Here is a 27,783-nt window from a genome sequence, read left to right on the forward strand (position 1 = left end):
TGTTCTACCTCGCAACCATGCCTTTTGGGCCTGCTCCACTATAAATACCACACCTGCCACCACCCTAGGTGCCACTATCAAACACTACCCTCTTGCCCATCCCCAATCTTACCCATACTGGAACAGAAGCACTTTTGTTAATACGTAGACACACACACACCTGTGTATTTTATATAATTTTGATTGTAGTAATAATATAAGCGCAAAGTAATAGATATATATCGGTGAATGTTTTTGTTTATTCTGGTCATCATATAGCTAGTAATAGTTTAGTCACATTTAGATGGATATGTTTTGTAATGTTGAATATATTTCACCACTCATTTAATTGGCTTTCTCATTTCAAATGAGGTTCTGGAACACACCCCAGCATTTTTCCCCACATGGCTGACTTAATAACCTTAATAACAAAAGTAACAAGAAATGTGTCAAGGCAGCTGCTGGTTTCCAAAAACATGATGTGAGGCATGAAGATTTGTGAAAAATATTCTGTTCTAAATTTACAATATTGGTGAACTGGAGAAAATCCAGAGAAGGGCAACCAAACTGATAAGAGGCATGGAGTAACTCAGTTATGAAAAAAATTAGCTGACCTGAATGTATTCTCTCTTGATAAGATGAGATTAAGGGAGGAAATGATCAACAAGTATAAATACATAGGTGGTCCAAAAATTGAACTTGATGTTCAGTTATTCTCTTTAAGGTCATCACAGAGGACAAGGGTGCATTCTTTGTCTGGAGGAAAAGAGACTTATCTTCAAATACATTAGGGCTTCTTCACAGTAAGCTGTGAAAATGCGGACTGGACCCCTTCAAGAACCGGGTCTGGCCAACTCAGTCAATTTTTTTTTAAGAAAGTCCTGGATTCTTTCTAATATGGTATATAAGGTAAGGTTGAACCAGGGAATACCCGATTGCCTCTCAAGGGATCAGGAAGGATTTTTTCCTTGATGCAGCAAATTGGATTATGCTTTATTGTTTTTTTATTTTGCTTTCCTGTGGATCAACTGTGGGTATAGGATTGTGTACAGGGAGGTTTGTGTGTGTTTGTGTGTATTTTTCTCTGTGGGTTGAACTAAATGGACTTAAACCAGACTAACTCTGTAACTATATATACATAATCCAATCATTATAGCTCCATTAAGTCTTAGGCAGGTGGTAATTGTCTAAGCTAAAAGTGTGAATTGTCAAATCATAGGGGTAAAGATGTTGTAATTTTAAGACAAGTGGTCTTGAAGGCCACCCCCTGGTTGTTCTAGTTGTGAATGAGTTTTTCTGTCCTCCTGTCCTAAATGTTCACCTCACTGTCCTTAACAGAAAATGAAAAATGCTGGGTTATGTTCCGGAAACTCATTTTACCTGAGTAAGCGATAAAAATGAATGCTGAAACATCTTCAGTGTTACAAAAGAAACCCGATTGAAGGTGCCAAACTAGTGCAACTGCTATATATATATATATATATATATATATATATATATATATATAAATATATATAATTTTTTTTTTTTTTTAAGCACGCTATCTATACAAAATAAATATGCAGTTTAAAGAATGCATAGAGATATCATCTGAAATAACATTGTCATTGAATATATTTGAGAACTCGAAAAAAGTCTTTCATTTTGACTATTGGCCTTTTTAAGTTTACATCTTTTTTATAAAATGACCTTTATTACCTCAGATAATACAAATTTTTTAAAGCAATACAACTGATTGAAATAATCATAGATAGCAGAACATATATAAAATATTAAGAAAGAGACATGAACATAAATATAACATATATGAAGTATTTTTTGTACAGTCTGAATTTAAAGTTGACGAAATAAAAACTTCAGATGTGATGAGCCCTGACAATGGCACCTGAGATGCAAGAGTTGGACTGTCTGAGTTTATAAGAGAATTTATCTTCTCTGCTTCTTTATTGCAGGCTTCAATCTAAACAAAAGAAAGATAGATATCAAAACTGTTATTTTCCCATATAATAATACTGCTTTACAACAAGGATTGCTTGCATTTTTATTTGACATTCGATTCTTTTTTATATGTCATTTATTTTTATAAAGCTGCTAAAGTCTACAAAACTTTACAGAAAACCACCTTTACTAAATGATTCCTAAAAAACTTGTTAAAATGGATTTATTAAAACTCTACTAAACCTTTAAATATTTAGTCTAATGTGACCATACAATCATTCTCTAGGGTCAAACCTACTACTGCGGTTGGAGGAAACACAAACTACTAGAAGCTCAGCTAAAGGACACAAACTCAATACAACATTATTGTTCCTTGCCAATATTAGAGTTCTAAAGTGAGAAGGTTTTTTTTCTATGCGTTAAAATAAAAACCTTTTTGCAGCATCCCCCTTTCAGACCCCCTAACACTTACCAGAGCCCTATCTCCATCCAGCCATGCTGCATGAGAGTCTCGGTTGTCTGGGATTCTCCCATTGGCTCCCGCTGCTTTCAATCAAAGTCATTGAGCCATTGAGGAGAGGGGGGGGTAAGCTGTGGCATCCGTGTATAAATGGACACAGAGCATCGGCTCGGATGCCACCATAGCAAGCTGCTTGCTGTGGGTGCATTAAGCAGAAGGGAGGGGCCAGGAGCGCCAGCGAGGGACCCGCGATGAGGAGGATCTGGGCTACTCTGTACAAAACCACTGTTTAGGACCACTAAACTGTCATCTGTATTTTTCCCTCTTGACCATCAAAACTTTTCAATCAGACTATAAACAAAAAGGGATGTGCAATATGACATCTGACCTAGAGTATAGGAAGTTGTTGTTAACCTACTAATGTAGTAGAAGGAAACAAACTACTGGAAGAAAAGGTAAAGTACATAAATTCCATGCAAATAGTATCCCTTGTGGAAATTAAGTTGAAGACCACTAAGGCTTTATGCACACAGAGTTAAAAAACGCAGCTTTTACTCGCGTTTGGTTTTTACCTATATGTTAGCCTATGTGTGTGTCCATGCACACATAGACGTGTACAGGCAAAAAAAAAAACAAAACACCACCAGCATGTTCAAGAGAGAAGCGTATGAGCAGAAAAAAACACAGGACGTGCATAAATGTGCATAATAGATAAACGTGTTTAGGTGCGTTAATGCATTCTAATGGCCAGAAAAAAAATTAATATTTTGGCCAATAGAAGCATTAACGTGAACGCGTGCATACATGTGTGTGCAATACAACGCTTTTACAGCACATTTTACAGCAGCTTTTCTCCGGTTGGGAGAAAAGGCGTTCAGAGGGGCTAAGCAGAAGCCCTGTGTGCATGAAGCCTTAGTTGTCATCTGTCCTTTTCTTTCTTGACTATCAAAACTTTGCAGTCAGAGGAAAAGCAAACAGGGATGTGCAATCTGACATCTAGCCAGGGTCAGACTGCTGTACAGGCATGTGAAAATATTGTAAACAAGCAAACTCAATCCAAAGTGTTCATCCCTCGTCTTTATATAGCACACACTAATATCCCTCATGTTGCCATTAGAGCAAGAATAATTTACATAGAGGCATGCTTATTACCAAATTTGTATATGTGAGATTTATCCAGTGAGTGCTTTTGTGCCATAGGTTTTACCCATTTGAGGGCATCTATGAGGTGATAGAGGGATTTATATTACCTATGGTTTATAAATGAATGTTGTAATTTTAAGACCTATTTCCTAGAATTCATAAAGACTGGCAAAGACAGATTTATCAAAAGTGTCTTCCATGCATTCTAAAAGTGCTGATAAATGTGCCAAATCGATAGATCTGTCCAATACTTGTACCGAATTTGGTTCATGCAGCGCCACTTTTAGACTGCACCTGAGACACTTTCACAAAATCTGTCTGGTCCAGTTTTTCTCTCTGTACGCCAAAAGAGAGTTGGTCTTAATTAGCTCTACTTTTACATTTAGCACATTAAAAGCAACACAATGTAAAAAAGCCACATTTTAGAACTACCTGAATTTGGTGCACAAGTTGCCGTCAGAACAAAAACGTTGCAAATGCTTAATGAATTTGAGGCAATACATTAACAAGAGGGATTAATGCCACAAAAGGTTTTTTTTTTTGGAAGAAAATTGTTTTACTGAACTTCCCCCATTATCTGCAATATTTTATATGCATAGAAATCCTTGCTCATGGTGACTGAATATCAGTGTCTTTATACATTGATATAGGAGTGTTTTTGAAATATATACTGGGTTGTGGGGAAAGATATACTAAAGGCAGGAATTTTTCCCTTAGATTAGTGAATGAGGTAAAGCTCTTCTTATTTACATCATTCAATCATGTGCAAGCAAAAATATATATATATATTTTTTTTTCATTTTCTTTGCACGTGTTTAGGTATTCTTTACAAAGTGATTTTTTGCCACTTTCATTATGCTAAGTGAAAATTCCCTTTCAAACAGAAAAGCCCATTTGTCTTTAGTAAAACAATCTCAAGAATTGTGATATTGTTTGTTAACAAATAAGACAAACCACGGTGTATATTTTTTTAGTACAATAAAGGCTTCAAAAGGAAACATGTCTATAAAATGGAAAATTTATATCAAATACTTACCGTAATTTTCCTTTCCTGATGGACTCCATGGCAGCCTACGTGTGGGTTAGTCCCGCCTCCTCCTACCTCATAGGACCCCACTCCCATAAATTTCACTCTGCCCCAGAGACCATGTTCCATAAAATAGCCTCCTCCGGCAGATGGGTGGGGACTCCGGCTGCCATGGAGTCCATCAGGAAAGGAAAATTACGGTAAGTATTTGATATAAATTTTCCGTTTTTCTGACAGACTCCATGGCAGCCTACGTGTGGGAAATAACTAGCCAAACACACCAGGGTGGGCAATCTGCTGTTCAAAAGAAATTTAATTTGCACCATCAACTGATAGTATCCGCAAACCAAAATCAACAGATGATAAAGAAGCTGGCTCGACACAATAACGAGCCATGAAAGTGTGGATTGAGGACCATGAGGCCGCTTTGCATACAACTTCGGGAGCCACATGACGAAACGCTGCCCAAGAAGTCGACATTCCTCTTGTAGAATGCGCTGTCACCGCCTCCGGGGGAGCCAACCTTTAGCTCTATAGGCCCATTGAATGGACTGGACAATCTAAGATGCGATCGTTCTAGATGAAGCACGCAAGCCTTTATTCTTCCCATAGAACAGGACAAACAAATAATCCGAATGGCGGAAATGAGATGTGGCTTCCAGATATAGTTTCAGAATTTGCCCTACATCCAGTGGATGAGTCGCAGAGTCAGAGGATTTGAATGTTGGCAAGACAATTTCCTTATTTTCATGAAAAATAGAGGATACTTTTGGATGCGAATCCAACATGGGAATCAGAACCACCCAATACGGGAAAAAAACGACAAAAAGGGTTCTTTGCATCCCAAAGCTCCTAGCTCAGACCCTTTTTGCTGAGGCGACTGCCACCAGGAACGCTACTATAAGAGACAATTCTTTGATGGAGAGTTGAACCAGGTTATCTTTTCTGAGATCTGCAAAGAAATCCAGAACAAGTGGAAGATCCCACTTAGGGAATCTGGGCTTCCTTTGTGGTCTGAGCCTAGAAGCTCCTCTGAAAAATTGCCTCACTAGAGGATGCTTTGCCCAGGATGTTCCTGTGAAAGCCGAGATAGCTGACGCTTGAACTCGAAGAGAACTGACTGGTAAAGGCAGATCCAGGCCAGATTGTAGAAAACTCAAAATGTGTTGAACCTTTGGAGTGCCTTGCACATCCATATTTCCGGGGATATGAGACATGAACTTCTTCCATATCCTTTCGTAGACTATTTGTTCCAGCTCTTCTCGCATTCAACAGTGTGGAGATAGCTCCACTTGGATACCCTAATGCCTCCAGCCTTTCCCTTTCAAAAACCAGGCCATCAGGTGCAGATGGGCCGGGCAAGGGTGTAGCACCGTTCCCTAAGACAGGAGATCCTGCCTGGAAGGTAGTGGAACTGGCTCGCGAAAGCTCAGCTGTAGTAGCATTGGAAACCAGGGCCTGTTCGGCCAATATGGGGCTATCACAAGAGCCTCCACTTCTTCCGACCTGAGTCTCGTCAGGAATCGAAGGAGGACTGGAACTGGTGGGAAGGCGTAAGCCTTGTGAAACCTCCACTGCTCTGTTAGGGCATCCACCCCGAAAGCTTGTGGGCATTTGAATCTCGTGTAGTACTTCTCCAACTTGAAGTTGCACGGGGAAGCGAACAGATCCACTTCCGGAAGGAACCCTAGGGATTTTAGCCACTGAAACACATCGGCATGAAGACTCCACTCGTTGTCCATGGAGAAAATCCACCTGGATGTTCTGTGTCCCTGGCAGAAAAACCGCAGTGAGGTTGGATAAGTATTTCTGAGCCCAGACCATTATTGGCTCGACTTCTCTCAATAAAGAGTGACTGCGAGTTCCCCCTTGACGCTTTATATACGACACTGCCGTCGTATTGTCCAGCCTCAGGAGGACAGATGTTCCTACTGTAAGGTGATGAAATGCTTGGAGAGCTCGAAACGCTGCTCGAAGCTTCAGGATGTTCGAAACTTCCCTGTGTAACCGAGGATTCCATTTGCCCTGGGCTATCTCTGATAGGCAGTGAGCGCCCCAACCTGTGTTGCTTGCGTCCGTGGTTATCGTGACCCAAGAGATGGGAAGGATAGAATGGCAATTGAGTAGATTCCTCTTCTGCCACCACCACAGGGGACTGTCCCGCATTACTGGGGAAATCCAAATCAGTTGATCTATGTCGCCTGGGCACCATTGGCGAAGAAATCCTGTTTGAAAAGGACGCATCCTCCATTGAGCCCATTTCACCATAGGTGTCGTGGCCACCATAGTACCTATTATTTTGAGGCACTGCGAGACCTGGAGATGAGATGTTGACATGGCCAGCTGTACTCTGTCTCTGATAATCAGGATTTTCTCTAGAGGCAAGGAGATGATGCCCTTGACTGTATTGAATTGAGCCCCGAAAAGATAAGTGCCTGTGTGGGCTCCAGAGGGCTCTTTTCCAAGTTTAGCAACCAGCCGAACTCGAGAAGTCGCCGTGACTAGATCTCTGTGAACCAGGAGTTGCTCTCGATCTTGCGACAGAAGTAGTAAGTTGTCTAAATAATGGTGAAGACACACTCCCTTGATTCTGATCAGGGCTACCACAGCCAATAAGAGTTTTGAAAATACTCGAGGAGATGTGAGCCCGAATGGGAGACATGTAAACTGAAGATGGTGTTGATCCACAGCAAACCGCAGGTATTTCTGTAACTCTGTTGCTATAGACACATGGAAATATGCATCCTTCAAGTCTATTGACACAAGCCAATCTCCTGGCTGAACCGCCTGGCGGATTGTCAACAGTGTCTCCATTTTGAATTTTCCCTTTTTTATAAAGGAGTTTAGATGTGTGAGGTCTATGACCGGTCTCCAGGGGCCGTTCTTCTTCATTACTAAGAAGAGTGGTGAATAGAGGCCTTGAAACCTCTCTTTGGCTGGTACTGGAACTACTGCGCCTTGAAGCAGCAGCGCATCTACGTATGCCAAAAGGATTTGCCTTTCTTCTTCCGACTGTGGAAGAGCTGTGGGAACGAACTTGAGGATAGGTGGACTGCAGAACGACCAAGTGTGTCCTGATGACCCAAAAATCTTTTATCGAGTCTGCCCAGACGTGTCGAAACCGGAGAAGGCGAGCACCGACCTGAACCGTCTGGACAGGCCCAACATCAAAAGGACTTAGCCGCTTCCCGGCTACTAGAAGAGGCTCCTTTGGAAGTCTTTTGGTTTGAAGATGGATTTTTCCTCCATGTTTTCCGGAATTCATGACCAGGTCTGTAACTTCGAGCATCCTTCGCTCTATCCGAAGATTATCTGGACTGTGTCCTTCTCTGACCCAGCAGACGACGATCCTGCGGGAGGAACCCCGACTTACGGCCCGTGGCCCGTGAAATAGCGCTCTCCAGCTTGTTCCCGAACAAGGAAGACCCTTCGAATGGAATACGGCACCAAGCCTGCTTGGAGGAAGGATCAGCCAGCCAGGGGCGCAGCCATAGAGCCCGTTTAGCTGTAACTGAAGAGAGCATTGCCTTGGGCCACCAGACGAATAATATCTAGGGAAGCCTCCCCCAGAAAAGAAGCCGCCAGTCTGAGCTCATTCACTGCTGAAGCTCTGGCTACTTCTTCTGATACGGGCCTTAGATCCGAATCCACCTCTATTGTCCAGGCCTCCATGGCCTTGGATAAAGCCGCAATGGCTAGGGCTGGCTTACAAGCCATTCCAGCAGACACATAAATCTTCTTAAGGTCAGTGTCGATTCTTCTTTCCAGCCCATCTTTAAAAGACACTGTGTCTTCGAGTATAAGAGTGACGTGCCTCGCTAATCTCATGAGGGCGGCGTCCACTAGGGGCGCTGACTCCAGGTGCTTCACATCCTCACTCTTGAATGGGTACATCCTGGAAACTTTGGATACCAGAGAATTTTTCCTCTCTGCACATCCCCACTCATCCGAGATAATTTCACCAAGTTCACCTAAAAAGGGAAAGTTATGGCGCTCTCTCTTTAGGTGCTTGAAGTACCTTCTTTGTTTAGATGGTGACTCTACTGGCTCCTCCCACTTTAGGGCTCCCTTTACTGCCTTAACCAGGGTAGGGACCAAGGCAAAATCAAAGCCTGTGCCAGGAGTATCCGATTCGTCCTCACTATCCGAGGAGTTGAAGCCGGAAATGCTCTGCTGAGAAGGGCCGGGAGTACTGAGGCTATCCCTAACAGGGATGTCTGCCATACCAGCCGAGGGGCTACAGGTGCGGTCAACCTCCAGGTTTTGTAGGGATTCTTGGACCACTCGTCTAACCAGGGATTCCACCTGCTGGTTATCATTCCCCCTTTCTCTAGAGGCATGGGCAAAACATGCATCGCATAGTGATTTGCCATCAGAAACACGTGCTGCACAACCCCAGCAAGATCTTCTATCAGGGTGTCTTTGTGCTGATGCAAGCGTGGAGCCTTCCCTGTGATGTTTGGTAGAAGACTTGTGGCGACTAGTGCCAAGAGAAGTGTGATGACGTTGTGACCTAGTAAGGTCCTTCTCTTCGCGTGCTTTAGTTTGTTTATCAGACCTAGAAGGGCTAAGAGAAAAGGGAAAAATGACCCCTACTGCCCTAAATCCGAACCATACAGGGATAGGTAAAAATAATACCATTCTTACCTGTAGAGTAAGGGTTGGCCACTGGGGGGCGGTGAAGTATCCATACTGCTCTTAACAGGAAGACTGTAACAAACACAGGAATAAGGAAGTGCTGCATACACCACAGACTGAACACAGACATCCAGCAGGATTAAGTTTACCACTAGCAGAGACCGATCAAGCACAGGGAAGCTGCCGCATATGCCCGCAGTATAATCCCAATGTGATCCACTGTGACAGCAGTTTAAATCTGCCGCCAGATGATTACGTCACCGCCCCCCCCCCCCCCCGTGACAGACAGCATCCGTGCGCATGTGTGAGCACGAACAGCCACTCCACTGCGCCAGCACCGCTCCCAGACACCCAGCGGTGACCCGGAAGCTGCGCTGGGACACAGGAAGAGCCGGGCCGCAAGATGAAACGCACCTGCGTTCCAAAACACAGCAAGACAAAATACATATACAAAAAATGGCTGCCATACGTTACCAAGCACGCTCCGAACCACGGTCTGACCTGGGACACGAAAACCTCCAGTGCATCGATTCGGGGTGTATTAATGGGCCTCCCGCTAGTAGCTAGGACGATTGGCCGTATTCAGCTTGCCCGCCAGTGGCCAGGCTTTATGCTTCTCCAATGCATGGGATTGCACACCCGTGTCCTACCCCGCTAGTAGCTAGGGCGTACTGGACTCTTCAGGAATTCAGCCTGGAATCGATCGTGTAAATCACCAGGAAATAGACCGAAAATCTTCATGAGGTAAGACTTGATATCCATCCAACAGGAGGAGGACAAAAAATGAACATGGTCTCTGGGGCAGAGTGAAATTTATGGGAGTGGGGTCCTATGAGGTAGGAGGAGGCGGGACTAACCCACACGTAGGCTGCCATGGAGTCTGTCAGGAAATAGATTTATTTGTAATCTGGGATCTTTTTCAGTTGCGTGTTGGTCCATTGTATTCTCATAAACAGGTTTTTTGTTTTTTTTTTGTTAGAGTAGCTCTCTTCCTGAGAAATGTTTTTCTAAAGCCAGCCATAGATGGAGCAAATTTCTTTCATTCAATTCCCCATCTACACAGTCAGTGTTGATGGGCGAATCCCTGCCGCGGCACTATTGCGTTATCCTGTGAGGGGTTCACAGGGAGCAGTCCAGGGCGGGAAGAAAACACAGTGATTATTGCTAGCGGTTATAGCCGCTGGTAATAATCGCAAGAAAAATCTGACATGCTGGTTCTACCCAATTTGGGTACAATCAGTCTGCCAATACACGGTTTAAACTCCAAATGTCTATGGCCTGCTTAACTATAGCTGAATCATAGGAATTCTGCAAAAAAGGCAAAAATTGGCAATCTCTACCTGTATTGCTTTAGGATGAACATCAACTGGTACCACAAGGACCACTAGCTCTGATTCCACGCTGAGGTATCCGAAAACATCACACTGGGGTACAGATATGTGAGGCCTTATTTTCTGCAAGATGTCCATGACTGTGATTGGCATTTTCTTTATCTTAAAAAAAAATAAGATCTCTTAGAATTACAAGCATATCCATCAACAAGAATTTGAAATATGGTTATAAAGTGACAGGCTGGTATTAGCTGGAAAATTATCAAGTGCATCATTTATGCAATGCATTTATGATTTTATAACACAATTCTACTTTGTATAGGAAGATTACAGGCATACCCCACTTTTAAGTACACAATGGGACCAGAGCATGTATGTAAAACTAAAATTTACTTGAAGTAAAGCAATACCTTTTTTCACTTCTCAATGCATGTAAATACACTAGCTCTATGGGAAATCTTGGTCAGCTTGACATGGCACTGCTCCCGGTTTTTAACATTTAACATAGGCGTCTATGGGAAATATTGGTCAAATTGAGATGGCACTGCTCCAGAACCATAAGTGACAGGGAAACCAAACTTGGGGAGCACCAAGAGGGGACCCAGGACTATGACATGGTAGATCACCTAGTCAAGCTGGCTGACCCCAAAATCAGATATGTTGTAGTCCTACATCCCCTCTTGGTGCTCCCCTAGTTTTGGTGTCCCTACCAGGCCTTCTCATCCACATCAGTGCCCTACCCCACAAATGCGCTTCTGGAAGAATGGTCAAGCATTCCCATAGACACACTTCTAAAGCTTGTGGACAGCCAACTCAATATTGAACCCTACGGACTAAGACAGGGATGCCATTAAAGTTCATGTGCGTGTAAAAACAGATATCCCAATACTTTTGGTAATATAGCGTATGTACTGCTTTAGCTTAGCTAACTTCATACCAAAGAAATGTCATTGTTAACTGATCAGGATGGCCGAGCCCACTTTCTTCTTTAAAAGATGATATTACTGTCTAAACAATTATGATTGGTCATTTACTCTTAAACTAGTTCTGTATATACCACTGCCAAAACTTGGAAGCATGAGTCTCATTGCCAGAGCTGCATTATGCATGTGTCTGGTTTGATCATTGTTCTGTGCTGTACAAACAGGGGGAGTCCGTGGCAAAAAAGGCATCTATAGTTAAGTAATCTTGTATTTTCTAAAATTATTACATTTGTTTTCTGTATCTGTCAATACTTAGTTAAATGTTATACTTCTAAGTGTTTGTGTGATCTCTCTTTGCACATCTCGAATAAAACCCCAAAAAACCCAAACTATCATGTAACCATGATAAAACAGCAGTGCCATTTTGCAAAAGGTTCCTGTGTTACCTTGGTGTAATTGCATTGAAATTTGGCTCGATAGAATAACCACATTCATAACCATCCACATCCACACCACATCCACATCACATCCATAACCACATCCAAAATTGCACTACATAATCGCACTGAAAATGGCATCAAAATCACATTGCAGTAGTGTGAAGTGTTCAGACGGTATGGTGCCAGCTGATTGGAAAAAAGCCAACGTGGTGCCAATATTTAAAAAAGGACCGAGATATATCCCGGGTAACTTTAGGCCGGTCAGCCTAACATCAGTAGTCTGCAAGATTTTGGAGGAGATGTTAAGGGACCACATACAAGACTTTAGTAATGAAAATGGTATTATTAGTAGTAATCAGCATGGATTCATGAAAAATCGTTCTTGCCAAACCAATCTATTAACCTTCTATGATGAAGTGAGCTGCCACCTAGATAAAGGTAAGCCTGTGGATGTGGTGTATCTGGACTTTGCAAAGGCCTTTGACACCGTTCCCCACAAACGCTTACTGTACAAACTAAGGAATGTAGGTATGGACCACAGGGTGAGTACCTGCATAGAGAACTGGCTCCAGCGGAGAGTCCAGAGGGTAGGGATAAATGGGGAGTACTCGGATTGGGCGGGTGTGGAAAGTGGGGTCCCCCAAGGTTCTGTCCTGGGACCAATCTTGTTTAATTTATTCATAAATGATCTGATAGAGGAGGGGATATTTAGTACAATCTCAGTATTTGCGGATGATACTAAACTAAGCATGCCAAAATCTTCTATGCAGGATGTGGAAATCTTACAAGCAGACCTGAACAAAATAATGGGGTGGGCAACTACATGGCAGATGAGGTTTAATGTTAAAAAATGTAAATTGGGCGTCAGAAACACGAAAGCAAACTACTCACTAGGGGGAAACCTCTGGGTGAATGTAAGATGGAAAAGGACCTGGGGGTCCTAGTGGACAACAGGCTTGGCAGTGGCATGCAATGCCAAGCCGCTGCAAGGAAAGCCAACAGAATACTGGGATGTATAAAAAGGGGATTCACTCCAGAAATAAAGAGATTATTCTCCCACTCTACAAGACTCTGGTCCGGCCACATCTGTAGTAAGCAGTCCAGTTCTGGGCACCAGTCCTCAAGAAGGATGTGCTGAAACTGGAGAGAGTCCAGAGAAGGGCAACAAAAATAATTAGGGGAATGGAGGACATTGGCTATGAGGAAAGACTACAAGCACTGAACCTATTCTCTCTGGCGAAGACGATTGAGGGGGGATATGATATCAATGTACAAATACTGTACTGGCGACCCTAGCATAAGGAACAAACTTTTTAGGGAAAGGCAATACAATAAGACACGTGGCCACTCACTAAAACTAGAGGAAAAACGGTTTAACCTTAAAATACGTAAGGGGTTCTTCACTGTCAGAGCTGTAAGGATGTGGAATTCTCTTTCACAAGCAGTCGTATCAGCAGGGATCATCGATAGTTTCAAAAAACTATTAGATGGGCACCTTAAAGACCACAATATACAGGGGTATACAATGTACTAATACATTACATCATAGGTTGAACTGGATGGACTGGTGTCTTTTTTCAACCTCACAAACTATGTAACTATGTAACCAAGCCCAAGAAATAAACAAAAAGTAACATAAATGAGCACTTTGGTGTAAGATAGAAACAGATACAAAGAAAAGTAACAAAACTTATAGAATATCACTCTGCTGTATCCAATCTGTACATCCATCCACCAGCATTAGTGTCCAAAATTATAACAAAAGTTCACTGTGTTTCTTTATATAAATTCTAAATCCGGAGTGCATGCCAATGCAGTGTATCCTATTACAGATTTGTGAGACAGCAACTTACCAGCATGTATTGCCTCTCAATAACCAGAGATTGGCACAGCTCTCTTCCAAAGATTCCCTTAAGCCAGTGCAGCTGCTTCTTTTCTGACAGTCCCTCTTCTGTTTCCCTCTTCACACAGGCATATTCACTGGAACATGTGAAATGAAATAAAGTGCACAGTGTGATACCACTAAAATCAAGAAGTCCTTATTGAAGATGAATGTACTCACAAAAATCTCTCTTTATATGCAACACAAAAATATAACCCTAGTGGATGTACTGGCTGGGTAAACAATCTCCTGCTGACAATGGAGCAATAGCCAGCTGCTCTACCCATCAGCTACTCCACACTGATTCCCTAAATGCCCTGGAATACTTCTAAGCCACTTCCAAATGCATTTCATCAAATTACTTCAAGGGGATGATGACGAAACATGTCATCTGGAGATTTTTTACCCAGCCGGGACCTGCACTAGGGGTTATATGATTGTATTGCCTAGGAAGAGAGATTTTTGTAAATACATTACTTTCAATAAAGACTTCTTGATTTTAGACATTACGATGCTTTGCGATGTATTTGATTTCACATTTTCCTGTGACTATGCTTGTGTGAAGGGGGGAAATAAGAGGAGAAGAGGAACTGTCAGAGGAGAAGCAGCTGCACTTGCTTAAGTAAATCTTTGTGAGTGAGCTGTGTAGATCTCTGATAAAAGAGAGGCAATCCATGCTGGTGAGTTGCTGTCTCACAGAGCTGTGATGGGATACATTAGTTGGCATGCACTCTGGATTAAGGATTTATATAAAGAAACACGGTGAACTTTTGTTATCATTTTAGACACTAATGCTGGTGATGGATGTACAGATTGCATACTGCACAGTGACCTGTTATGATTGTTGTTGCTTTTTGTTTTTATCTTACACTGAATTGGTGTTTGCACATTTAAATTTGTTGTTTAAAAGATATATATATATATATATATATATATATAGATGTATCTGGGCGTGTTTTTCATGCTTGTTTTGAACATAGTGTGGTGTTGTTAATACAACAGCAGTTAGGCACTTATTTGAGTTTACATAGTTACATAGTTTGTGAGGTTGAAAAAAGACATCAGTCCATCCAGTTTAACCTATGATGTGCTTGTGTTTGTTGTTAACCGTACATTGAATACCCCTGTTTGTTGTGGTCTTTAAGGTGCCCATCTAATAGTTTTTTTAAACTATCGATGCTCCCTGCTGATACGCCTGTTTGTGGAAGAGAATTCCACATCCTTACTGCTCTTACAGTGAAGAACCCCCTACGTATTTTAACCACTTCAATATCGGGCACTTTCACCCCCTTCCTGCCCAGGCCAATTTTCCCCTTTTAGCACTGTTGCATTTTTGAATGACAATTGCGCGGTCATGCAACACTGTACCTACACCAAATTTATGTTATTTCCCCCCCCCCCACAAATAGAGCTTTCTTTTGGTGGTATTTGATCACCTCTGGGTTTTTTCCTTTTTGCTAAACAAATAAAAAAAGACCGAAAAGTTTGAAAAAAAAAAAATTTTTTTTGTTTATGTTATACAATTTTGTAAATACGTTTTTCCTGCACTGATGAGCACTGATGAGACTGCACTGACAGGCACTGATTGGGTGGCACTGATAGGCACTGATATGCAGCATTGGTGGGCACTGATAGGCGGCACTGCTGGGCACTGATAGGCGGCATTGATGGGCACTGATAGGTGGCACTGATGGGCACTGATAGGTGGCACTGATAGGCGGCACTGGTTGGCACTGATAGGTGGCACTGGTGGGCAATAATGGGCACTGGTGGGCGACACTGATAGATGGCAATGATGGGCACTGGTGGGCAGCACTGATAGGGAGGGCACTGGCGGGCAGCACTGATGGGGAGGGCAATGGGGGGCTCCCTGAGCCCTGATTGCTATCCCTGGTGGCCATAGTGGGCATCCCTGGGGTCATAGGTGGGCATCCCTGGGGTTATGGGTGGGCATCCCTGGTGGTTCTAGTGGCACCCCCCCCGAGGGTCTGCACTGGTAATCAATGATCTGATTACCAGTGCCGACCCCCCCCCTGTCAGGGGAGCCGCCGATCGGCGCTCCTTTACTCGTGCCTGTCAGGAAAACCGATCAACGGCTCTTCCTGTTTACTATGTGACCAGTCGTGATTGGACACGGCTGGTCACATGGTAAAGAGCCTACGTCAGTAGGCTCTTTACCGAGATCGGAGATGCAGGGAGTCAGACTGACTCCTCGCATCACCGATCGCCGCTCTGCGCGCCCCCGGGGGGCTGTATTATCCTGCCGCCGTCATATGACATCCGGTCAGGATAATACAACCACATTCCCGCCATCATTGGCCTATAGGGCGGGCGGGAAGTGGTTAAGGTTACACCGTTTTTCCTCAAGTTTTAGTGAGTGGCCACGTGTCTTATTGCATTCACTTTCTCTGAATAGTTTGTTCTTTATGCTAGGGTCGCCAGCACAGTATTTGTACATTGATATCATATCCCCCCTCAATCGTCTCTTCTCCAGAGAGAATAAGTTCAGTGCTTGTAGTCTTTCCTCATAGCTGATGTCCTCCATTCCCCTAATTATTTTTGTTGCCCTTCTCTGGACTCTCTCCAGTTCCAGCACATCCTTCCTGAGGACCTGTGCCCAGAACTGGACAGCATACTCCAGATGTGGCCGGACCAGAATCTTGTAGAGCGGGAGAATAATCTCTATTTCTGGAGTGAATCCCCTTTTTTATACATCCCAGTATTCTGTTGGCTTTGCTTGCAGCGGCTTGGCGTTGCATGCCACTGCCAAGCCTGTTGTCTACCAGTACCCCCAGGTCCTTTTCCATCCTAGACTCACCCAGAGGTTCCACCCCTAGTGAGTAGCTTGCTTTCTGGTTTCTGGCACCCAAGTGCATTACTTTACATTTTTCAACATTAAACCTCATCTGCCATGTAGTTGCCCACCCCATTATTTTGTTCAGATCCAATTGTAAGGTTTCCACATTCTGCATAGAAGATATTGGCATGCTTAGTTTAGTATCATCCGCAAATACTGAGATTGTACTAGAGATCCCCTCCTCTAGATCATTTATTAATATATTATTGCTTTTTTGTACTTATTGTCAAATCCTTTTCTTGTTGTTTAGACACAGGATTCAGGGACAGTTGGGTTATATTACTTCCTATGGGAAAATGTATACTTTGGTAAAAAAAAAAAAAATAATAAAAAAAAACATTAGCACACCTCCTTGTATCAAAGCAGTACTGAAAGCAAGGATACTAAACGCAAGGTGGTAGGGGCTGTGTTCCTCAATTAACCTCGCCCCCTCCCCCTCCCCCACATGGTGCATGCAAAAATACTCTTTTCTTTGTCATTCATCGATGGACACAGGATCCAGTGGCAATTGGAACATCAAACAGCAATCCGGTTGAGGGGTGGGCAACATAGCAAACAAAATGCAAACAGGTCTGATATAAAACAACAGAAAACGGGGAACTGCTTTCCGCTCAAAAGAGCTGCCTGAAGGACTTCACCTCTAAAACTGGCATCAGATGAGGACTGACCATCCATCTGCTAAAACGTGTGTATATATAGATGTGTAAAAAGGGCGCTCCCACTATGAAATGTGTAGCATAAACTTTATATATATATATATACACACACACACACGCACAAAATAACGAAGTTCAAAAATCAATAGAAGTCAAAATCAAAAAGGTAAAACAAGCATAAAAATTGGGAACTGGAAGTACGCTGCCACTTGCGTGTCACCAGCCGGATCTGACGTCACCACCCGCAGTCACCTGCCGTGTTTCCACAGGACGTTGTCAAAAGCTATCACAGGGTGGTGTAAAATGTCCATTATATATAGTCCAATGCCTCCTCTCTACACCTGATTCCCATTAAGGCAGATACCCCCAGAAAGGAGTTAACAGGAATAGGGTGTGATGTCAGAAAACAGGAAGGAAGTTAGAGATTAATGGGAATCAGATAATGAGATTCCCGCCATACTTGGTGGACTTGCCCACACCTAACCAAATTTTGGTCCTTAGAACAGAAGACTCCGATGATCTGGAAGAGCCCATGGAGTGCCTAGCAGGAGTCTGAGTCAGGTCTGTATACCACATGTGCTGGGGCCAAACGCGAGCTATGGGGATCACTAGAATGCTCTCAATATAGATCATGCAGACCACACAAGAAAGGCATTTCAGGAGGGGAAAGGTGTAGATCAGAATAAACTGATCCCACTGAGCCACCAAAGCATCCACTGCCTCCACCAGAAGATCTCTGCACTCTAAGACAAACCCTTCTAATTTGTTGTTTATCCTGGAGGACAAGTAGTTTCCTCACCTGTGACACAGGTTCTGAAACACTTTTTTCTGTAGGGCACATTCTCCCTGACCCAACGACTGCTGTCTGAAAAAGACTGCTTGCTAATTGTCCATGCCTTGGATGTAAAGACAGAAAAGGGTATAATGTGAAGTTCTACAGGACAAAATCCATTCTGCTCCTCTTGCTGTGGAAAGACTTCAGGTTCCACTTTGATGGTTGATGTACTGCAATGCCATGGCGGTGTCTGACTAGATCCCAATCAGATGACCTACTACTGGGATGTCCAGTGTTGTAGGGACAACCAAATGACCCCAAGCTCCAGAATGTTGGTTGGGAGATGGGACCCCACCGGTGTAAATATCCCCTGCACCAACATTGTGTCTAAGACTACTCCCCAGCCTGTTAGACTGGCATCTGTTGTGAGGATAATCCAAGAGATTAGAAAAAATATTTTCCCAAATCCAGAGCTGAATTCCTGAGCCATCAATTCATCAGGTTGTCCAGAGACAGAACAGATTTTTACCATGATGTTGAGATGTAGGGGGTCTGAAATGTAACTGGCTGATGGGACCCAGATACGTCTAGATTGTAAGCTCTAACGAGCAGGGCCCTCTAAATCCTCCTGTATTGAATTGTATTGTAACTGTATTGTCTTTCCTCATATTGTAAAGCGCTGCGCAAACTGTCGGCACTATATAAATCCTGTATAATAATAAAAAATAATACTCCAAGCAATGGAGTCCACACCAGTGCAGATCACTGAAGGTTCAGGAGAAATGAACCTTTAAGGTCTGAAATGTTCTTGCTAACCTGTTGCCAAAGCCTTATGCCAGCAGTTCCTTAACAGGCACTCCTCCAGATATAGTATCCCACATCGAGGATGCCCTGGGAATGCAACAAGAGAAGCAAAAATCTTGGTGAACACACAGGGTGTGGAAGGCAGGCTGAATGGCAGGGCTACAAACTAGAAGAGCTGGAGACCCACAGAAAAACAAAGAAAACACTGTTGTGCTAGAAAAACAGAATTTGAAAGTACACATCTACAGGGGCCAAGAGGATCAATCTAGAGGATTCTATGTGCAATTTTAGGGAACTAATGAATACATTTGAAAAAAATGTATATAAGAGGAGCATAACAGTTTATCAGGAGTTTCCCACTCTATGTACAGGATGTCTGGGAACAGCAAGTGCATGGGAAAAGTTTTAGTATTTTTAGCTCAAAAAGGAACGCTAGACAGGTAGCAGAACTGTTGGGATCTACAGGCTGTTCTTCACATGTGTTTGGGATCCAACATGTTTCACCTCAAGCAGGAACAATCTGGCTTAAATACAAGTTAAAACATTGAGTATTAATGAAACCTTGTGGGAGGGGGGGGGGGCGTGGCCGCACGAGCATGTGAGAAGTCGCATCTCAGGGAGCTCCGGCCGCTGATTCGGTAATCCACTTCTTGCCCCAGCCGGCTATCTCTACCAGACCACCGGATTCCGCTTCCTGAGTCTCCCCTGCAAGCAGCGATACCTTGCATGCTGCGTTCTGGAGCCGCCATGACCAGGGGGAGCAAGCAGAAAGAAGGCGGTGGGACTGTCCCTGTCAGCCAAGATGGTGCCGGCCCTGGGACACCACAGCATGCATCCCGCGGGCTGGAGAAGAATAAAGACACTGTCACCAAACCTAAATCGACTCGCCCTGGGGGCAAAGACAGCACAGGGGACATCCTTCTGTATGCCAAGCGGCTCTGCGACATCCAGGGAACCGGCGCTGCTGATTCTGCATACCCTGCGGACACACAGGTACCTGGGGACATGTCATGCGGCCTGGGGGACGCAGGGATCCCTAAGCAGCCTGCTCTGGATTTGGAGTCAGAGGGGGATACACATGAGGTTGATCAGCCCACCCTAGGCCAAATCTTACAAGCTGTGCATAGATGTACTGCCTCAGTGAATACAGTGAAAGACAGGCTGGGGGGTCTCACTGAGGAGGTTGCTCTCCTCAGACAGGATTTACAAAAAATCTGCGAGCGCACCACGGCCACAGAGAGTCGCATCTACGACCTGGAGGACCAAGTCCCTGCGCTGATTACGGAATCCAGAGCTACTGCAAGGCAAGCACAAGCAAATAAGGACAAAACGGATGACATCGAGAATCGCCTGCGGCGTAACAATGCCCGCATACTGGGGCTCCCGGAGAAGGTGGAGGGACGGGACCCCACTGACTTTGTTGAAACTTGGCTGAGCGAGACTTTTGGGGCGGGACTCCTTCTCCCCCTTGTTCGCGGTGGAGAGGGCACACCGGGTCCCCACAAGGGCCCTGCCTGGCAATGCCCCCAGGCAAATGCTTGCAAAAATACTACACTATCGGGATAGGGAGAAGATTTTACGTCTGGCCAAAGAAAAGGCTGACATTAGATTCAACGGAACCAGAGTGTCCTTTTACCCTGACTTTTCGGCCAAGGTCCAAAAGCAAAGAGAAAAATTTATTGATGTCAAACAACGTCTTCGCCACCTTGGCCTGATATATGCCATGTTGTACCCCGCATGAAGGAAGGGCAAAATTATTTGACACAGCCGCGGATGCGGCAAATTGGCTGGATATCCACGAGCCCTCTCTCTGCCGCAGGCGCCAAGAAGACCCCGGAGAGTGAGGGGGGAATGACAGAGCAACCGGTACTTATTGTTTCCAGGTTTACTACCCTATGGATGTGATCCCAGGTGGGGGTTAATACTGGCCCGGCCAGGGACGTTTACAGTTGTGCGTTTGGACAGCAAAGCTCCAATCATTGTGTGTATAACTGGGCTTTGATGGGTTTCATCACACCTCTGATGTGGTTCACCATACTTTCTATGCACAGTTGTGCTTTCTTGGGCGGGCGGCCACTACTGAACTGTTCGGCTGTTGCCGGGTTCACCTGGACTGGGCTGCCCGTTCGCTTTCAGGTTTGTGAAAAGGTGCCATTGTGCCTTGCTCTATTGAGAATTAGCACCTTTGTTCACATAATTGCTTTTGAGAGAACTCCACCCACGTTCAACTTTTTGGACTACCTACTTGGACTTGCCACACCACTGATCCCCTCCTTTATAAGTACCAGTTTCTGCTCTGGTGCCCGCGGCTGGAGCCAAAGGGCCAGAGCCACTCATTTTTTATCTCCCTTGCCATGGCTGGAGTGCCAGTAGTTTCATGGAACCTCCGAGGCCTCGGATGCCCATTGAAGCGAGCCATGGTTGCAAAACAACTGAAGAGATACCATCCAGCCGTCATAGGCCTACAAGAGACACATCTGATGAGGGACTCTGTGGGTTGTTTGAGGTATTTTTGGGTGGGCTGGGGTACCACTCCACCCACTCTACATATTCCAGGGGTGTCAGTGTTCTGATTCACAGGTCATTGGCTTTTCAGGAATTGGGGGTGCAGGTCGATCCGGAGGGGAGGTTTGTCTTTTTGCACTGTATGCTGTTTCAGGTACTTGTATACTGGCGGTGGTCTACGTTCCACCCCCGTTCTCTTCTGCAGTTCTTAGAGAATTACTGAAATTTACGATGGACAAAATGGGTATTCCGTTATTTGTTATTGGAGACTTTAATGGTATACTGGACCCGGCCAGGGATAGGCATCCCCCCTCCCCCTCCTCTGTTTCTGCAAGAGGCACGGCCCTCTCTTGCTTCTTGGTGGAGGTGGACTGGTCTGAGGTTTGGCGCCTGAAACACCCTGGCTTGGTTCAGTTTTCATGTTTCTGGAAGACACATTTCTCCCTGTCTAGAATTGACCTCTGTGTGTGTAATAGGGCTGCCCTCCCCATTGTGGAGGAGACAGACTATGCCTTGAAAGGAATCTCGGAGCATTCTCCCTTAGTGGTCAGGCTTGCGGTGCGCCCCCGGGTAGTTTTAAACAAGGCCCCCTGGAGGTTAAACGCATTTTGGCTGAAATTATTCCCGCAAGATAATGGTATATCTGCGGCCATTGCAGAATTTTTTGAGATGCACGACCACTCTGGGGATGTGATCGCGAGGTGGGATGCCTTTAAATGCTTCCTTCGGGGGGTATTGATAGCCAATATCAGGAAGGTCCAAACGAAAGTCTACCAACACTTCTCGGGGCTGCTAATGCTGAAGTTGCTGGAGGTGTTTCGGGCTGCTAGGGAGGCTGGCACTCTACCAGAATCCATGTCCAGGGCGAGCATTGTGCTCTTGCTTAAGCCAGGGAAACCACCCATGGACCCGGGATCCTATAGACCCATCTCACTGCTCCAGGCGGATGTCAAACTACTGGCTAAGGTTTTGGTACGGAGGGTGAATTCGGTGATAACTCACATTATCCATGAGGACCAGGCGGGATTTATGCCCAATCGGTCCACAGCCCTTAATCTTCGTTGACTATTTGTCGCAATTCAAACACCTGCAGATAACATGGGAGAGAGAGCGTTGCTGTCGCTGGACGCCAATAAAGAGTTCGACAGTGTGGAATGGGGTTATCTCTGGGCGGTGTTGGAGGCCTTCGGATTTGGCCCGATATTTATGTCCTGTGTGCGGTTGTTGTCCCATCAGCCACAGGCATCTATACGGGAGGGGGGTAGGATCTCCGCTAGTTTCAGCCTAGGTAGAGGAACGAGGCAGGGATGCCCACTTTCGCCGCTCCTGTTCGCCATTGCCATTGAACCCCTTTGCAACGCGTATCAGAGACTGGAATTCAATTGTGGGTTTTGAGTATGGGCCCCTTTAGGACAAAATACTACTCTACGCAGATGAAATGCTTCTGACGCTAGGAGACACGGACGGCTCCCTGCGGGAGGTCATGTCTGTGATTACCGAGTTCGGTAGGTTTTCGGTTCTCACCATCAACTGGTCCAAATCGGCAATGTTACAATTAGATAAGGACGCCACCCTGTCCTTGGGTCCCCTCTGCCCGGTCCCTGTAGTCAATACATTCAAATATCTAGGAGTGGTGGTTTCAGCGGACCCGACCCAATACAGTCTACTCAATATTAGTCCTCTCCTAATGAGATTTCATGATGAAATCAGGATATGGAACAAACTTTGGCTTTCCCTGGCGGGGAGGGTGAATCTTATTAAAATGATTTTAATGCCGCAGCTGTTATACTTCCTACATAATTCCCCCGATTGTCATTACATTGCAAACCTTTCGAATCGTGAATACCCTATTTAGGTTCCTGCTGTGGAAAGGAAGGGCGGCTAGGATCCGCTTGGAACAACTGCAGAAGCCCAGGGAAGGGGGGGCCTTGCCCTCCCTAACCCGTGGTTGTACTATCTGGCCTCCCAATTGCAATACTTAGTGGGCGCGGTCTCAGGGACGCAGGTCGGCGCAGCGTTGGCGGTTATGCAGGTATTTACGGTCGCGAGCGGGATACCAGAGGGATTGGAGGCTCAGATGTTCACCAAACCCAATAGGCGCTACCCGACGTATCGCCTCCTTCAAAAAGTGTGGGACAAAACTAAACAATTGCAGCAAGTGATGGGATATACCAAATTTAGCCCGATCTGGGGCAATCGCACCTACCCAGAATTGTGTAAATTAGACCAGGCTAGTAGATGGCGCTCGTTGGGGGTAACTCATCTGACGTATATCTTGCGCGGAGGGGTCTTGCTACCTTTTGAGCTATTACAGGACCGTTTTTCCTTACCTAATACTATGAAGTTTTATTACTTCCAATTACAGCACGCAGTGCGGGCTCCGACTGCCCCAGGCAGCTGCACCTGTCACCTGCTCCGATTTTCTCCCTTATGCAACAGTTCACTGACACTAAAGGGTTCATATCCAGTTGCTATGCCTCCCTATTGAGGACATTTTTAGGAAAATACCCTGGCAGGGCTTGCGACAAGTGGAGCTCTGATGTGGGGGAGATCCTGGGCGAGCAGAGGGAGGAGGCCCTGGAATCGGTACATACATGCTCCTTGAATGTATCACATCAAGTTTCTCAATTGTACGTCCTACCACCATACTCCTCTGAAACTCCATTCCATGGGCCTCCGGGCTGACGACATCTGTGGTCGGTGTCGGAGGGAGGTGGGGGACTTGATTCACCTGATGTGGCGTTGATCGAAGTTGCATAGATACTGATCCGCGGTGCGCTCTGCTATTAATAAAGCCTTGGGGGTGGACATCCCTGGGGACCCTAAACACTGCATTTTGGGCACACTAGACCAAATAGTGGAAGACAGATTCCTAAGAGTGGCTGCCTCTCGTGCTCTGTTCCAGGCCCGCCTGCTTATCCTGCGACACTGGATAGCACCAGACCCTCCTACTTACAGGATGTGGCTGGAGCAGATGGGGGGCACTCTCCGTATGGAAAAGGTTATATACAAACACAGGGGCTCTCCACAAAAGTTTTCTAAAATATGGGGAGTCTGGCTGAATTGCCTGGGAATGGCCCCAAATTACCTCATTATGGATCGTTTACTATCCTAATTCTATGTAGTTAATGTGGGGTTGTTGCAGTTTTGCTATCTAAAAGGTAATAGGGTGGGCAGGGGAGAATTTTTTACATATATGGTATTTTTGGTGTTGAGCGAATTGAATTAAGACAGTATCTGTTGAACTTGATACGAACAGTGCTTTGTGTGGGGATGGGGAATGGTGATTCATTTCTTTGTCATGTCATTTGTACAATGTTTCGATGTTTATTGTGGTGGTGTGTGTTGCTCTAGATAAAACTTTTTTCTGATTTAAAAAAAAAAAAAAGTTAAACCTTGTGTCTCTTGCAATAAGGAGCAATGGCTCAAAGCACTACCTCATGCTAAATGGTGGGAACAAGAGTGCACCACCAAAACCAACAAAAATTATAGTCTAAAAGGATCTAATAAACAAAGTAGATCATTGTGTTTGGCGCCCATGGCTTAGTCATAACTGAGTTTTCAGAGACTTGGTCAAACAGCCCACCCCTGGACCAGGAAAGCGTTCTGAAAATAACACAGTACACAACGATCCACATGTCACATCCCAGGCAGGACTTGTAATTAGAGATGGCCTTGTGGTTCGCCCGTCGGTCGGTTTGCGGCAGATTTTGTTTGTTCGCTACCGGCCAAATTTGCGAACAGATGGCGTTGTTCGCGGCGGCCATATTAGTTTACTTTGGGGAGAACTTTGACCCATGACACAGCCGTCAGGTGGAACGGAACAGCCAATTAAAACATTTCAGCACATGGACATGCCCCCTACGCTATAAATAGACCTGAGCTGTAGGCCATTTCACATTCTGCTTTTTGCCAGCGTAGGGAGAGGTCTTCTGTGTTCATGTGGGAGAGATTGCCAGACACAAATAGCTCTGTGAAGATCCACAAAAGTTATTTTCAGGGCTGGTATTTCGGTATAGGTCTACTAGTATCTTTTCAGGTTAGGGGCCGGTATTCAGTCGGTGCTATAGGGGCAGTTAGAGATTGGCAGCAGTCACACAAATCACTCTGTTAATGTCCACAAAAGTCCTTTTCAGGGCTGGTATTTCGGTATAGGTCCAGTCTCTTTTCAGGTTAGGGACAGGTATCCAGTCTGTGCTTTAGGGGCAGTTAGAGAGATCGGCTGCAGTCACACAAATCGCTCTGTTAATGTCCACAAAAGTCATTTAAAGGGCTGCAATTTTTGGTATAGGTCCAGTCTCTTTTCAGGTTAGGGGCAGGTAACCAGTCTGTGCTTTAGGGGCAGTTAGAGATCGGCAGCGGTCACACAAATTGCTCTGTTAATGTCCACAAAAGTAATTTAAAGGGCTGCAAATTTTTTGGTATTGCTATGCAGTGCACTAAAAAGGGGGGGGGGGGGGTAATCCACAGTATAATATACTTTGTAGAAAGCATATTATAGTGGATTAGTAGTAGTATTGTGCACTGTGCAGCATTGTGACAGGTGTGGTGACTGAGCGTTGCTGCATCAATACTACACACAGTGACAAAAGCACTTATAATGTATTATAACTGGTGTGATAGACCAATGGCCCCCCAATACCACAGATTGAAGTGGGGTGTTATCTGAATATACTTTTACAAGTGTATTTGTGTCCTACAACAATATTGCCTCTTTTGCTGAGTTAAGTCTGGAACACACAGTGCCAAACTCACTGGCCAATTTTTTGAACAACTGATGTGATAGACCATTGGCCCCCAATACCACATATTGAAGTGGGTGTTATCTGAGTAAACTTTTACAAGTCTATTTGTGTCCTGCAACAATATTGCCTCTTTTGCTGTGTTAAGTCTGGTACACACAGTGCCAAACTCACTGGCCAATTTTTTGAACAACTGGTGTGATAGACCAGTGGCCCCCCAATACCACATATTGAAGTGGGGTGTTATTTAACAGTATAATTTTCTAAGATTGTATTTTAGTCCTACAAAAATTTGGCCTCATTTGCTGTGTTAACTGTGCTACACACAGTGACAACAGTTACTGGCCAATTATTTGTAGAACTTGTGTGATAAACCTGTAGCCCCCCCCAATACCACAGATTGAAGTGAGGTGTTATTTAACAGTATACTTTTCTAAGATTGTATTTTAGTCCTACAAATATTTGGCCTCCTTTGCTGTGTTAACTGTGCTACACACAGTGACAACAGTTACTGGCCAATTATTTGTAGAACTGGCGGACTGACGGACTGGCAGATAGGGAGGAGAGGCAGGCAGAACTTGCATTGCACAGGAGGTACAAAGCAGACTGCAAATGTATCAGGAGCAAGCCATCAACCATGTACAGTCACATCTGGCGCTCCCAGGACGCTGTCACATGGCTCCGCAGTGTGGGCTTTTTTTAATGTGTCTGTTGCTGACAACAGTGTTGCCATCTGCAGCCTTTGCAGTCAACACATAAGTCGTGGTAAGCCCAACACTCACCTAGGGACTTAAGAAGGCACCTGAAATCCCATCACCAAGCCCAGTGGGAGCAACACCGCCAGAACCCATAAAGCCAGACTCCAGGCTCTCACCGTCCAGCCTCTTCTCCTTCTCCTCCTCCTCTCTCCTCACATTTGTCCTCCACTCTACCTTCCATGATGCCGTCGTCACGTTGTTCTGGAAAAAGGCAGGCTTCTGTGGCTCAAATGTTGGAGCTTAAAAAAAGGTGTCCGACAGGTGTCTGACCACATCGGGTTAACGGCCGATGTGGACGCTCTGAGGAGTGATGAACCCCTGGACTACTGGGTGGGCAGGCTTGACATCTGGGCAGAGCTTGCACAATTTGCAATGGAACTGTTGGCTTGCCCCCCGTCTAGTTCCCTGTCCGAATGGACGTTGAGCGCAGCAGGGGGGGGATCGTGACCGATAAGTGCAGTCGTCTAGCTCATGACAGTGTAGACTACCTCACATTTATAAAAATGAATGAGGCATGGATCTCTTGTGTCCAGTAGACCATGTTTCATTGAAATTCCTCATGCCAGGCCACAAATATCCGCCAGACCGCCATCCACCCACAGCAATTCCTGGTCCTTGGCTTCGCTACATACAGCGGCATGAAAGGCATTTCCTGTCCATTGAATTGCTAATTTTTGGGGCCTATACAGGCCGACACTTACTTCTGTATACTGTGAATGCCTAATGTACCTCTAGCCACCAAATACTACGTTCTTAGCTGTCAGGTAAACCCATGTGAGCTAATTTTTGGAGCCTATACAGGCCGACACTTACTTCTGTATCCTGTGAATGCCTAATGTACCTCCAGCCATCAAATACTATGTTCTTTGCTGTCAGTTAAACCCATGTGAGCTAATTTTTGGTGCCTATACAGGCCGACACTTAC

At 44.9% G+C, this 27,783-nt stretch overlaps 1 protein-coding gene across 2 annotated transcripts in view; it reads right to left on the minus strand.

The window, feature by feature from the left end:
* Positions 1-1,723: 1,723 nt before the first annotated feature.
* The window catches only part of RECK (reversion inducing cysteine rich protein with kazal motifs), a gene marked incomplete at its 3' end in the record, with an annotated part of 1,214,950 nt that continues 1,188,890 nt past the window's right edge, over positions 1,724-27,783 (minus strand). For both annotated transcript variants that reach the window (XM_082258598.1, XM_082258597.1), the window contains exons 20-21: positions 10,526-10,678; positions 1,724-1,939 (exon numbers count right to left, since the gene is read on the minus strand). In XM_082258598.1, the coding sequence (XP_082114724.1) occupies positions 1,724-1,939; positions 10,526-10,678 (369 nt within the window). The remainder of the gene's footprint in view (positions 1,940-10,525; positions 10,679-27,783) is intronic.

This window comes from Pelophylax lessonae, assembly GCF_965119305.1.
Source record: "Pelophylax lessonae genome assembly, chromosome: 5".
NCBI lineage: Eukaryota > Metazoa > Chordata > Amphibia > Anura > Ranidae > Pelophylax > Pelophylax lessonae.